This window comes from Passer domesticus, chromosome 1 (assembly GCF_036417665.1).
Source record: "Passer domesticus isolate bPasDom1 chromosome 1, bPasDom1.hap1, whole genome shotgun sequence".
Classification (NCBI taxonomy): domain Eukaryota; kingdom Metazoa; phylum Chordata; class Aves; order Passeriformes; family Passeridae; genus Passer; species Passer domesticus.
In genome coordinates this window covers 27629755-27644146 of record NC_087474.1, presented here as the reverse complement: position 1 = coordinate 27644146, position 14392 = coordinate 27629755, and the positions used below count along the sequence as shown (strand labels likewise).

At 34.8% G+C, this 14392-nt stretch overlaps 1 protein-coding gene across 9 annotated transcripts in view; it reads left to right on the top strand.

The window, feature by feature from the left end:
* DGKB (diacylglycerol kinase beta) overlaps positions 1 to 14392 on the top strand; it is a 332462-nt gene that overhangs the window by 112807 nt on the left and 205263 nt on the right. For 7 of the 9 annotated variants that reach the window (XM_064411308.1, XM_064411310.1, XM_064411314.1 and 4 more), the window contains 3 exons: positions 1324 to 1356; positions 5019 to 5135; positions 9663 to 9736. In XM_064411308.1, the coding sequence (XP_064267378.1) occupies positions 1324 to 1356; positions 5019 to 5135; positions 9663 to 9736 (224 nt within the window). The remainder of the gene's footprint in view (positions 1 to 1323; positions 1357 to 5018; positions 5136 to 9662; positions 9737 to 14392) is intronic. The other 2 variants (XM_064411318.1, XM_064411317.1) reach the window with 1 other exon arrangement.

Here is a 14392-nt window from a genome sequence, read left to right as displayed (position 1 = left end):
TTTTGAATCTTAATTTTCTGTGGTTATTCTATAATTATGGACAGAAAATTTCTGGAATGGGAGTTTTGTAAGCAGGGTCTTGAACGCCATACAAGTTTACAAAATTAGTCTAGAAGTACCTAATGTTATTATGTCCTTAAAGATTCATGTCATTAAACAAAACTAGCTCTAAGGAATCATGGAACAACCTTCATCAAGTTCCTCAAAAACAACCTCAAAGTTTGTTATTCAAACTTTGGTTTGGTATTCAAGTTGCATATTTAAATTTCATCTTGCAAACATTTGAGGATATCTTTGCGTGGTATTGCAAGCATTCCATCTGATTCTCTATGATATTTTGAAGATCTAGAATAAGATTTTTTAAACTTTTTAAAGCTATTTTAGTTGATGCATAATAACCTGAAAATATACTTCTCTCATTATGCAACTCCATACCCAAATAGCTCATATGTTTCATTTCAAAATATATATAAAAGAAGAAATTATTATACAGAAGTAATCTCAAGTGTTAAGCTGTCACCTGTCAAACTGTGTAAGGATTTTAAGCATTTATTAATGATTTTGCAGTCCTATATAATGTATAAGTAAATTGTTGTTCCATGTTATGAAGTACATTGATTTAAATAATCTTGTTTAGGAAATAATCCAGAAAAAAAAAATACATTTGCCGTTATTGACTAAAAGGCAAGGTGAGAAAAAGCAGTTGTTGCTATATTTGCCCTGGATTCTGTGTCAGCAGTTAAATTATAAAGAGGCAGCTCTTTAGTAGCAATTCGTCTGTTTTCACTTGGCTAACAACTGAGTGAAACATTTCTAACAGGTATGATAGAATATGGTATTTCGAAATGTGAGTGTTTTATGTAAAGGAAAAGATTCTACCTCTATATAAAGAAAGAATATAAGCAGCTTTTGAGGAATAATGGTTTATAGCTTGTTAATTGTAGCTATACAATTAGAAGAAGGCTTTTTAAACAAGATTCTTTGATTTGGATGAGAACTCAAAGACTTGGAAGATAAAATCAAAATAGCTCTCCAGGTATCAGGTTCCTCTTTTTGCTAGTCAAAAGAATGAAGTCCTCAGGTTTTCTAAGATTGTTAGCTGGTGTTCAAATGATCCCACACATACTTTCCAGAGTGTAAATTATGTAGTATGACAGCCAAAATATCGGTAAAGTCCACTTGTACAAAAGCGTAACAAAATATCTTGCATGTTGTTGTTAAGTGTGACTGCTGCAAGGTAGCATTCCTTGTGAACACCCTGTCCATGCCCTTTGCCATCCCAGCTGTTTGGTGCTGCAGCCTAACGTTCTCTTTTTCCAACAGACGCTTCCCACTTTAGGAGGTTTGCTCCCTGAGGTGCGTAGCGGGAGGCATCCGTGAACGCTCGAGTACTAACAGTTCATGATATTGTACATTCTTTCTGCTATGAAGTGCATTTTGGGGCTGAAAAAAAAAAGTCCAGAGATGATATTCTGGGTTATGATTTGGAAAGTTCTGTCTTATTTGTCAATTATTCTCTGATTTGGAATATGGAATAGATGCAATTGAGTAGTTCTCACCTGGCAGGTGAGAACCTGCTCACCTGGAGCAGTCCTGAATGGTAGGTGCTCCAGCTAGTGAATATTGACTTCATAGTGGGACTTCAAGGGGGAAAATAAGGCATGAGGAGTGCAAAAAGGGGTGGAAAAATTGTTGTGCTAAGTACTGTTTTGGAAGGTATGTGCACTGGCACATGCCTTCCAAAAAGCTTCATTATTTAAGCCATCAAAATGTACAATTGCTGTGTTCAGTATCTCTGTCAAGCTCATGCATGTTCACTAAACAAAATAGTTCACAGATACATTGATCATTTTGTATGCTTTCTTTAGCAAGATATTAAAAATGGCACAACTGTTATAGAAATATTTCATAAACTGAAAGATAAATTTTGCATTTTATAAAACCATTTTTTCAATGCATGTCAAATTTTCCTAGCATTATTAGAATTTTTAGGCTGTTACCTATTATTATCTTCTTCTGTTTTTATCTACTTTAAAAATTAAATTGTTTGCTTCTTGACACTCTCTGATATCTTAGTAATGTTTTAGTTCTCAAAACAAAGATACTTTAGGTCAGGCACAACTGATATTTCATATGTAAAAGAAAGAGTCTGCACAAGAATATTTTAAAAAATAATGAAGTGGTAAATCTCTCTGTGTTCCATTAACATATTTATTCATTAGCATTATTATGCAATTGATCACATTATATCATACAAACTAAGTAGAATCCTCACTATCTAAAAATTATAGGATATATAACTCTAGGAGTTCTAGAATCTCTTGTGAGCTTCTTGAGAAAGGTTTTAGAGAGCGCTATTGATAGACATGGTGACATATATTGTGGTATCATATAAGATGGGCGATATGAAATACTTTATCTGTACTTTCTTCAAAAATCATCAGTGAAGAAAGCAGAGTTTCAGTGTTAATGAGGTCAGGTGTCTATCTTTGATCATATTATTAACACTCTAGACACTTCTGTATCATGAATACTCTTTTTTCCTTTATGTTACCTGAGATACGTGACCTTATCTTATATTGTCTTTGTGAATCAAGCAATGGTTTTACTTATGGGATGGGAAATATAAACTGGAGACGGAATGGTAATGCAGCAGTTATAGGACTGAGACCAACTGAGGTTATTTACTGCTATTTGTATCATGCTGCTATTTGTATCACTCCCATATCCAAAACTTTTCTCTGGGTAATCGTTACTGCATTTTACTTGAGTCATTAGTAACAGTGGGTTTGGGCATGAGTCTCAGCAGTGTATAAATACTTTTCCTCTAAATATTAGCATGATATATGCTGCAAGAAGATTTTTAGTCCCACACTATAAGTAGGCCTCTTTTGAACTTTTTTTTTTAACCTCTCTAAATGTGCAAACTCAGTGTGCTGAGTCTGTTACTTTTGGTTAATTTTTATTTTGAATTGTCACAAATGTGTCCTTTAGCTTGAAATTTTCCTAGACCTTTTCAGATTTTCTCTCAGTCTCTGATTTTTGTTGGAAATCACTATTTTTACTAGCTTTTTCTCTGCTTTACTGACATCAGATTTGATTTTTGAAGATGTTGCAGTATTAATGAGTCAGATTTTGGCCACAATGTAAAATCCTTTTTTAAGAGGGTATGCTTTCTTTTTATAAAAGGCAGTAACTTTTAAGGATAATTATTCATAAAGTTGTTTAAAACCTCAAAGCAACTTAAGAAATTTGTAATGGAGTGTGAAGCTTCCTTCATACAAAAGTATCTTACTTGCTGTCCTTGGGACTAACCAATTCATTGTGCAAAATGTTTTGTGTGTTAATTCAAAAATGTTACTCTCTTTGAGTGCCTCATCCTGGTTCTACTTTCTGAAAAAATCATCAAATAACTAAGTACAGAGCTGGTGATGTCTTAGGCAGTGATACATACAGTGTTTTTTTCCTGAGGTTAAGGATGAGGTGAATAGCTGTTATTGCTTCTTCTCTTTTCTCTTTAAAGCAGTAGATACTGCAGTGTGGAGTCTTGGATCTCGTCTTGCACCAAGTTACTCAAAGCATCCAAGTGCTCTGTTAACTAACCTGTTAGGAATCTCACTACATACAGACAATTGTGTAGATTCCCCTGCTTTTGTTTTGTTTTGGTTGGTTGGTTGGTTTTTTTTCTCAGTGGCATAGGTTTTTCCATTCTTTTTTACAAAATGTGCATAAAAGACTGTCACAGGTCCCCAAGCATTTGGCTACCCTAAAAGGATGACCTGGACCACTCTTTGCATCAGATCTGGACTGAGACTCTGTCAGTCTCACTTAAAGAAACTGAAGATGATATAAAAACAGGCTCCACATTTGTGTTAGAAGGCACTGTATTGGGCTGGGAGTTATTCCCTTCCTGACAGAATCTGTGTCAGTTCTTCTTAGCAGTAAAAACTGTTCCTGAAAGAGTTTCATGGATTAATTGCTGCTATGATCCCTAAGGCTTTATGGGAGGTAGCACGGAGATGGGTTTGGCCTGGTATGAAATGTACATGGTAACATTTAATGAACTTGTTACTGGATGTAGTTGCAGGGGGTGCAACAATGTCTTTCATGCTGCTTTTCTAGTGCAGCAGCTTTGTGCCAGCCCATTCCCATGACTAGTTTAAAGCCTCCTTGTACTTGTGAAGTGAGGAAAGCGGCTGGTTTGCAGTTGGGATTGGAGACACTGATTCTGTTTGATAAATATCTGCTGTCTTAATTTATGGTGCATTTTTTGGACAACCTAAATGGACATGCTGAGTGCAGTTTATAAGTAGAATAAATGAGATACAAAAAACGAGAATACATTTTTTCCATGCAGAGTTATCTGAAATGGCCTGATAACAGTTGAAAATGCGATTGCAGCAATATAATACTGAGTTTTTCTCTTTCAAATAACCATCTCACTGTGCTGTGCATCAACATCAAAAGTTGCCAACGGCTTAGAATCTGATGTAGATTCTGGTTTCATTTTGATATGAAATACATTTTATAAAAAGCTACTCAGCTAATTGATTATTGTTTATTTAGACTGTGTATATTTTGCCAAAGTGGTTAAGCATTCTGAAGCATCCAACCTTTGCTAGCAGTCAGGATAAAATATTGAAAAAATGAAAATTACTGATCTCTTATCAATATGTTTATTAAACAATCAAGTATATTGTATGATTGGCTTCCAAGTTTCAGAATGGCACCCCGATAAAGTCAGATTATCTTTCCCATCATTGCATTAATTTGTGTTGTGACTGCACACTTTTCATCCATCTATTGCCTAGTCGTTATAGAATGTCCAGGCACATAGATAGATGTTATGTGAAGTGGCCAGACATTGTGTATTAACTTGATTGAGTTCTCATTTTCATTAAAGCAGAGTTTGATATTACTTGCTAGTCAAAAAAAAACAACTTGGTGGAGGTACAGTCTCAGTTACACCTATGTAGCATTATATAATGTATTAAAATGTTTCATTTTCTCTTTTCAAGGAAAGACAAGCAACAGTGAAAAAAGAAAAGAGCTGCCCCCAGCAAATGAACAAACTGGGAGAACGGAACAAAATGCAAAGAGCAAATTCTGTCACCGTAGATGGACAAGGCCTTCAGGTGTGATTATTGTTATTTTAACATTAAGCAGATAATTTTAGGTATGAAGAGTGAAATACGCTTAAAGCAAAATATACATTCACTCTCTTAATATTTCACTTTTACATGATTAAAAAGTCAATAGGTAAATTCTTCCATTGGTTCAGGAATCCTGTGGTACACATCTGCTTCTCATGTGATTGTTAGGATTTCCTAGGACAATAATGGGGAGGGGAGACTAGCTCTAAAACACTTCTGTCATGGGGTGAATAGTTTATTTTGGTATCTGTTTACACATCATGCAATGTTGTGTAAATTTACATTATTAATATAAGTCTGTCCTGGTAATTGTTAACTGTTCTTATTTGGACCTGTTAATGGATGGAGTAAACTTCAAGGGTGTTATTTGTCCAGGTTTTTCGAAGTAGGGTCATGTCAACATTAACAGTGGTGAGAAGCAATGTGTTTTAATTACTAGCAATATTTATAATAAAAATTGAAGTTTTTCTGCTTGAAAGAAAAACTTATGTGTGTAATGAGGTAGTGTTATTTAAGGGTGGTGACTTAGAAGCATGCCTGAACTGCTGATTGTTTCCCTTGAGATATGAGTAGTTTTGAGTGAAATCAATGTCCGTATGCAGGAAGCTGCTGCTTTATATCCTCAGGAGTTAAATTATCATAATGATAACAATGTGATAATCATTTAATATGCATAGTTGTCTGTTCTCTCTGTCTTTTGATATGTTGCAGTTGGGCTTCAGTAAAAAGATTCTATTACCATTTATCAATTACTTTATGCCTCATAATTATTTCATCTTGTTGTGTCAGGATAGGAAGGTTTATTGTATCATTCTGTGTTTTAGGTTAGTCAAACATTCTTGTTATGGCAACCCAAAGAAGGGAAAAGATACCCAAACAAAACCTGAAAAACAAACCCTAAAACCTATCCAGTTGCTTGGATGCTCCATTGATGGTATAGTCGGATATTAGAGCAATCATTATCCATTGCTTTCAAGAATCTCTTCCTGTACTTACCATTTTCACAGGCTTCTTTGCTATCGAGATCATCTGTGACAAAATATGAATCAAAAGATGCTAGAGTCTTAATTGAAAGAAAGCTAAATGAAGCTTTCTTTGTCTGTCACAGTGTGATTATTAAGTTTGTGCTAAAGGAAACGCACAGTATTTTCTAACTTTTGGGTGATATCCATGCAATTCCAGTGAGACAAAGTATTTTAGAGGAGCGTCTTTGGCATCCCCTTTCGGTTGCAGCACCATTTATCGTTATGAATTTTGTGTTTACTCCAAGCATTACATTACTTACAGTTTATTTTCTGCTATTTTTTGTCTCTATTTCCCACTCACGTGATACTGTGTCTAGGATATAATAGTTGGTCTACTCAAAACAGCAGCTTTTATGACCATTAACTCTTCAACACAAAACTTTTAAATTACTATATGTTCTGCTTTCAGGTCATAAGATTTCCCCTAAGTTTTTTAGTGTGTTCCAAAACTTGTGTTCTGTCTTGTCTTTCCAAGATCAATCAAAAGCCTGCCTTTCATCCTTGCTTTTCTTTATTACTGCTAGAGATGGAGAAAAAGAGAGTGGGGACAAAGATGGTAGAATTATTATTGAATAGATTTGAGGTGGTTTTTGAAGTATTTGGTGTTCTGTAATGACACATTTCTAATGTAGTGCATGACATGATACCATGGTGATAACATCAGAAATAATTCTGCAGTATGGCCCTAATTTGCTGATTATACTGTAGTCTTTGTTTTTCACAGATGGATTTAGTTGGTTTTGAGTGGCAGGAATCCATCTTAGCATCAAATATTTAATTTTTGATTAGCATTAAAAATGATAACCTCTGTGAATGTAATTATTGTGAAGGCTGAGTGGACCTTGAAGGCTATCCCACTGAAAAGATGGGTCAATGAGATTGTTAGGGCTTTTTTCCCTCACATATTGTGTAATTTTTCAGCTCTTCTCACAAATATGTAAGATGCTATAAATATAACTGGCAATTAATGTTAGTAATTTGCCCAAAGATGGTCTGGGGAAAACATTCTGTATCTGATCAAAGTATACTACTCTAATTCTCCCATATCTGGCATGCTACTCTGTTTCTAATACTCTGGTTCTGCTGGCATGGTCTCATTTTAACAAAATCTTTAGTAAGCAAGGGTTTTATTTCAGAAAGCTTAATCAGTATTAATTATTAATTACATTTGTTTATGCTTAAAGATGCAAGGTAAAAAAGCAAAGATCTTGATACTACTGCTGTTAGACCTCTGTTTTCAATATGGGAGAAACTATATATAAGTGCTCCACCACTTTTTTCTTTTTGTTTTTTTCTTTTTACTTCAAGTTACTTGTCCTGTAACATTGTGAAGATTGCCTTTAAATCGTGCTAGATTAGGGCTTGAAAATGTTCACTAATTTAGTCTAAATCTTTAGTTGCATTTCATTATATAAAAATACCGTATGTTATCTGGAGAAGTAATTTGGAAAAGCTGTAAAAATTTAATTAAAATTTATTTTGGAACTGTGTGGCATACAGACTAGTTATTAGATTTATTTTTTTTTGATCAGCCAAACCCTTCTACTTGAAATAATCTCATTGCGTCTTGAAAGAAAAGATTTGAAATAGAAAATTCCATCACTTAGCTTTTGTTGAGAAAAAGATCAAGCCCAAACCTTCCTTCCATCAGACAGAGTGAGCAGATAACTTAGTGGCAGTGAAGGTCTGCACAACTTAAAGACAATTAATCATAGTTAAGCACATTCATCTTGCTTCTTTCTAGCTAACCAGCATAATGATCAGGATTATTATTTCTAATTAGAGGAAGTAATAGATCATGTATAACCTTAGGATGAGTCTCATTAATTAACCTGCGTCCTAAGGGATTTCAGTAGGTATTCCATCTCTGTCACAATGAGCACCATTGGTTTACACTTAGTTCACTGGAATAAACACCATGGGAATTGGCTAAATAACTAAAATTGATTAAAACAGTGGGTAAAAATTAAATATATGACAAACTTCACTGTATTCTGCAATTTGATGTATGTTTCAACACACAGAAGTTTACTGTGCCAGGTGATACTGAGTTGGTTTCATGCTAAGCTTAATACCACTGAATTTGTGAACTTTCCCATTAATTTTTGTATGTATTGGAACAGATTTGATTCTGGCTTTTTTTGTGAAATCATGAATAGAGTTGACGCACTAGTGCTTAACTTTTCCTACTGAAAGAAAAATGCTTTTAGATGCCTTGCAGGATTATATGCCTGTATCTCCAGTATGCCTGTAAAACTCCTTAGCTATGATGTTTCTTAGGTTCTGCCTTAAATAACATTTTATGAAATCTTCAAATTTTGTTATTTCAGGAATTATGAATAAGGACTTTGAGCAAGGCCTTTCATTGCGTCATTTTGAAGTGCGGATGGTCCAAGCTTCATCTCTGAAGTTGTTAGTGTATGACTTTGGAGATGTTGGCTTTGAACTCTAACTATACTTTCTAACATTTTGGAGTTTATATAAGTCTAAAAAGTGATGCTTCAAAATATGAATAGTCTAGCTTCCTGGTTTAAAGACCTGTATTAGAGATCATCTCATGCATTTTTTTAATGTTCTACTCTTTGGAGTAAAGGCAATGAACGCACACATCTCAGAGTATCTGAAAATACAGGCTAACCCTATTACTTAGAATGATGGTGTTAGTTTGTAAAGCTAAATGTTAATATGAATGTGTAAAACTTTCCATACACAAAAGAATGTAAAAAAAAACTAATGCTAGAAGTCATTGTTTCCTTCCTTCTTATCAACATTCTTTTCCTAAGACTTGCCTTACTACCTTATGGTTTCTCCACTACCTTCTTAAGTTTTTCAGCTTTTTCAGGTGTTTGAAGGAATTCCTTAATGTTATGGTTGTCACGTTTTTAAAAGTGTGTGATTTCATTTTATATCAAATACTGCAGATATTCATTGTCATAATGAAAAAAAAACTGTTAAGTTCAATGTTCATTATAGCTCTAGTTGACCTTCGTAGTATATAATAGTATATTAATGGTATATAGTACATACTATGCCATTTTTCACTCCAAAATACAATACAGTTTAAGCTTTTTTTCATTTCCTTTTTTTAAAGGAAATAACTGTCAGAGTAATTAATGCATTATTTTCATTTAAATTTTTCTTCTCTATGGATGGATATGTATATATATGTGTGTATATATATGTACACATGCAAATATAGATCTATATAGAGAGAGATATGTGTGTATATACCTCAATATTTCAGTGGCATTATTGGTGAAAATAGCAACACAGCAGTTAAACAGACAGCGTAGAAAGAGAAGTCACTTAAAATTTCTGGCAAATTAATGAAATGAGGATTATTGCAAATTATGGTATTGCTTCCAGCTGCATTACATAGCATAACATAGAGTTTGCATTAAGCTTTTTGTTTTCTGTCTACTATAGGAAAAAATGAATGCAACACACAGCATTAATGAGTGGCTGTGTTATTCCCTTCTTTTAGATCACCCCAGTTCCAGGCACTCATCCACTTTTAGTTTTTGTCAATCCTAAAAGTGGTGGGAAACAAGGAGAAAGGTAAGGGTGTTTTTTTTCCCTCTGTTTCTTGATTCTGGTCTGTGAAATGTTTAAAAATGAATTTTAGAAGTCTGTATATGTGGAAAAATCCAACATTTTATATTGTTATTCCTCACAGGTGAACATCCTGTATCTCTGTACCTATAAATTCTCCAGTTAAAAATGAGAGTTAGTTCTACAGAATAGTTGTTTCAAATAATAAAAAAAAAGTAGCTATATTCAGTGCTTGGGTTTGTGAGATTTGCATGAAGATGTGAGTTGCCATATCTTGTATTAAAACTTCAAAGTGCTAACAGTTTTCTTTTAATCTATGTAATGATTATACAGGCAGGTCAGTCGTTTAAATTAGAAGCAGTATTCCATTTTTTAATGCATGGTTTGCTTTTTATAGACTTAGTAGTAGAGGCTCTCAAGCCTCTTCATAAGACTTCCTTCAAAGAAACCTTTCGATTTCTGTAAATAGAAGCATTCAAAAAATCCAGTTGAATTATTAGAGTCAAATCACACAATGGCATATTAATTTTACATATGTCAGCAATTACATTTATTTAAATAGAAAATGTCTGAGTTTATTAGTTTGAGTGTTAATATATCAGAGGCTTGATAAAGTAGTAAGGAGTATTCTCCTCCTACTCAGGAAGGAATGTTGAATTAGTTGCCTCCTAAACAGACTTTTCAGAGCATGTTTCAGGATTCCATATGCTAACAGTGTGGCCATTTTTGATCATCCCATAAATCCCTAAATTTTTATAGCCTAGTTCACCATGTCAGTGCTGTAACTTCAAGTCCTGAAAAAGATTATGGTCTTTTGGCCAGGGTCCAGCTGAAGGTGACACCTGTGGATACTGGTGATATGGGTAACAAGAAGCAAAAAAGGAGGGATGCAGTGTGATTCTAAAGCCTGGAAACAAGCAAGTAAACTGCAGTGGGTCAGCTTTCCCTACCTTCTCCATCCTCTCTCCCTTAGATCACATCTTCCTGTGCCCCTAAAAGTAAACTGTCAAAGGGAACGAAATCCTGCAGAGTAGTTGTTAGGATAATTCTTAAAGCTAAGGACCATTAACCAAAACTGTATTTGAAGGCCTCTGAGAGAACTGGCTATTGCCTGAGAGCTGATTATGTAATCCCTGGACTGGTATACCTAGATATCAGCTAGGTGTGTCAAAGGCAGTTAATTATCTGAAGGATTAATTCTATGGAGTTTCAAGAACATGGTGATGCCTTTGCTACTGGAACAAACCAGTGCGAGCCATCCTGTGTTTCTGTCTCTCAGCCACAGTAGCAGTGTGAGGCAGCCCTGGTGTGCTGTTCAGTTTGGGGTCTGGTGGAAGGTGATCTGCACTGGTTCTCAGCTTGACTTTTTATAGTACCAATATGAAGTGAGTAGATCAGCGATCCAGTCTGCAATTACATAGGTGAGGGGCAGGTTAGAGAGCTGCACTTACACAGTTAGTTATAGCCTAGAAACAATTTCATGAAATGCTGTTTCACAGCTTTCAGTTCCCAGCTCATAATTGGTCTCAAGTGTTACTATTTGAATGGGCTTAATGCAGCAGGGATGTCATTTAATGTTAGATATTCTCCAGGGTAAAAGCAAGTTTAAAATCTGATCCCCATCTCAACCTCCTATTCCCCTTCATATATTGCAGTCTAACACTTCTCAGTTGATGTCAGTGAAACTGTTACTGAGGCCAAACAGACCACAGGAATTATTTAAATTTTAAAAATGGATGCCCTGTACACACTTCATTCACTAGCATCATTATCCACAAGTGTCATTACACAATTAAGTGTATAGTATGAGGGCAAGCACCAGCAGCTGAATATAGTGAATTGTAAGAACCTCTTAAATTGGCTTTGATACCACGTGTACACAAAATGTTAAATTACATACTAATGTGTCAAGGTCGCACTCAATATATCTAAGAGAAGCACATCAAAAAGTCAACTGCATAGTCGTGTAAACATATCTCAGGTCATTCACCATTAGGAGATAATATCTCACAGTTAGATCTAAATCCAGATTCAAAAAGGTTGAACAAAGTCCACATATGGACTATTTGTGGACAAGGGGTATGCAGTCCATTTTTGAGGTGTTTCATATCAATGCTAGGAGCAGAAATATAAAATAAGGATGCTAAGAGTGCATTTAGTTTGAATATTCAATCTAAGTGATTATGCATTCTCAGAAGAAATATTATTGAACTTTTCTTGTTTTCCTGGGTTTTATCTTCCTGCTTTACAGTCACTAACCAGGAAGAAATTCCCATATATTTCCTACCCTCCAATTTTGTGGCAGTTATATGTTGTGGAAAGTAAAATCACAGAACATTTCAAGACATAAATTACTTTGCAAAATGCACAGTTATGGTGATTCACAGATTTCTTCACAGTTGGAAGGGACCCACAAGGATCATCGAGTCCAACTTTAATGTAAATGGCATTCAAGTCAGGATTTTGGATTATTGCAATTTTTTAGTCTGGTCAGGTGCTGAGAGGGTGGGAGTAGAGGATACACTGTAACAAAACAAACCCACAACCTTGTAATTTTTGTAGAACAGAATTTCATTATCTTGATTCATTCAGATTCAGAAAATCTTCTACTGAAAACTATGCCTCAGTCTTAGGATTCTCTGTATTTGAGAGATCACAGTGAATGAAGACAAGATTTCTAATTGACTGTCATTGAATATAGAAAGGTTAGTGCAGATTGTCAAGACTCCTGCCTTCCCTCAGTTCCCCATACAAGATTTTATGACTTTACTATGGTAACCCAGCCCATTTTATTGCCTTATTCTTGGAGAGAATTTATGCATCCAACTGAAAACCAGTTGAATAAATGCACACCCCCAGTAATAATACATGGTTCTTTCCTCCTTTTTTTTTTTTGTAATTTTTTTCAAATCTCTGATATGCAAAAGAAAAGAACTCTGAGGATCACTTAAAGGTGAAAGAAGTTTGGTTGTGTAGTTTTAGTTTTTAAATGTTCAAACAGAGGGGTGGGGGGAAACAAATGGATATGCAGAAAAGGTGCATTCAGAACACAAAAATATGTTCTCTACAAATGTATCTTATCGATACATTTTGAAACTTTCATTATGTTAGAAATTCAGTTTTTCAGAATGTGTAGTGATAAATATATTCTTTCTAAATAGGTTTCTGTTTTAAGGACCAGTGCTATGACTTTCAGATGTAATTGCAAAATAAAGAATTATGACAATAGCCCCATTATATTTTCTTCTCAATTAGGAGGTTAATAATGGCCCATCATATGACACTCCAGTGTATTTGCAGTTATTTGGACTTGAATTATTTTTTTAATAGACAATACATATGTTTATAATAGAATAAAAATATAAGTCAATGTTTATTAAGGAGAAAGTAGAAAAATAGAATTAAAGTTGATTAATTTAAGGCTTTCATATACTAGAAATGGATTTAAACTGAGCATGAGACTGAATAGGAGTTCATCAAACCCAGGCAAGTGAATTCCTCAGGCTATATCACACCATAACATATTTTCAGTGGTTGTGCATGAAATGGGCAGGTGTAGTTAATTTCATCAAAAAAAAAAAAAAGGCAGAACATCATTTCATTCTAGGGCTATCGGTTTGGGATGTCAGCATTTATGATCTGACTAATCAGGGCAACAGTTTTCAATAATCTGTGTGTAAAATGTGTATATATAGTACACCATTCACAAAATAGTTTCTTTCAACAGAAAGAATATACAAGAAGCATGCAGTGCTTCTAAAGCCTGTTGTTAAGGGTAATGTTTCTCACAAAAGAGTCCTTCTAAATCATGCTGTTGTTTTGCCATACTCATTACTTTGATTTCCACTTCCCCATTTTCCAGTTTATTTGCCTGACCAGAGGGTGAGTTTACACAATTGTTTCCTTGACAAATGTGCTATTGGATGCACTGGAGATCAGCTTCCGTACACTCACGTTTCCTGCTGACTCCACGTTCAGTGTGTGTGCAGTACAGGTTGATGATATTTTTAACCTTTGCTGTTTTCAAATAACTTGGGTTCATAGTAGCTCTTCCCTCCTCCCCTTGGACTAATCTGCCTTTCTGAGCTTTCATTTAGAATTGAGACAAAATGTAAAAGCAGTTTCAAATGTTCTTTTTCAAATACTGTATGTCTGGAAGAGAGGATAACTAGCAATTTTTTTTATTTTGGAGAGGAGTCCTCAGCTTCTTCCTTGTCTGACATCAGGGTTAAATTAAGCCCATATTAACCACATCTTTAATAGCCCCTTGAGGACTGAAGATGCATCCCCAGTTATGGCAGAAGGCATTGCCATGGCCAGCTTTTTTTCCACACTGTAGTCAACTTTATCACCAGTTTGGAATTGCCAGCTAGTTTCTGGCCATTTATTTTTTCTCTTATCCAGAAGACAGCTCAATCTAACTCAGCTAAAGGTGCACTCAAAAGTATTTTCTTCAGCAGCTGAGCTGTTTAAAGATGATGCCAGCTTCTTTGGCCACTCCTGAGATAATTTTCTGCCTCCTCAGTTATTGTAGCAAGTATTTTGAGGTTTATGTGAGATCATGGGCATTATTTAAATAAAAAGAAAAATTACAATGAAGAAACTTCTCTGTGGATTTCTGTTTTAAATTGAATCTTTTCAGTTTCCAGATCACAGAATAAC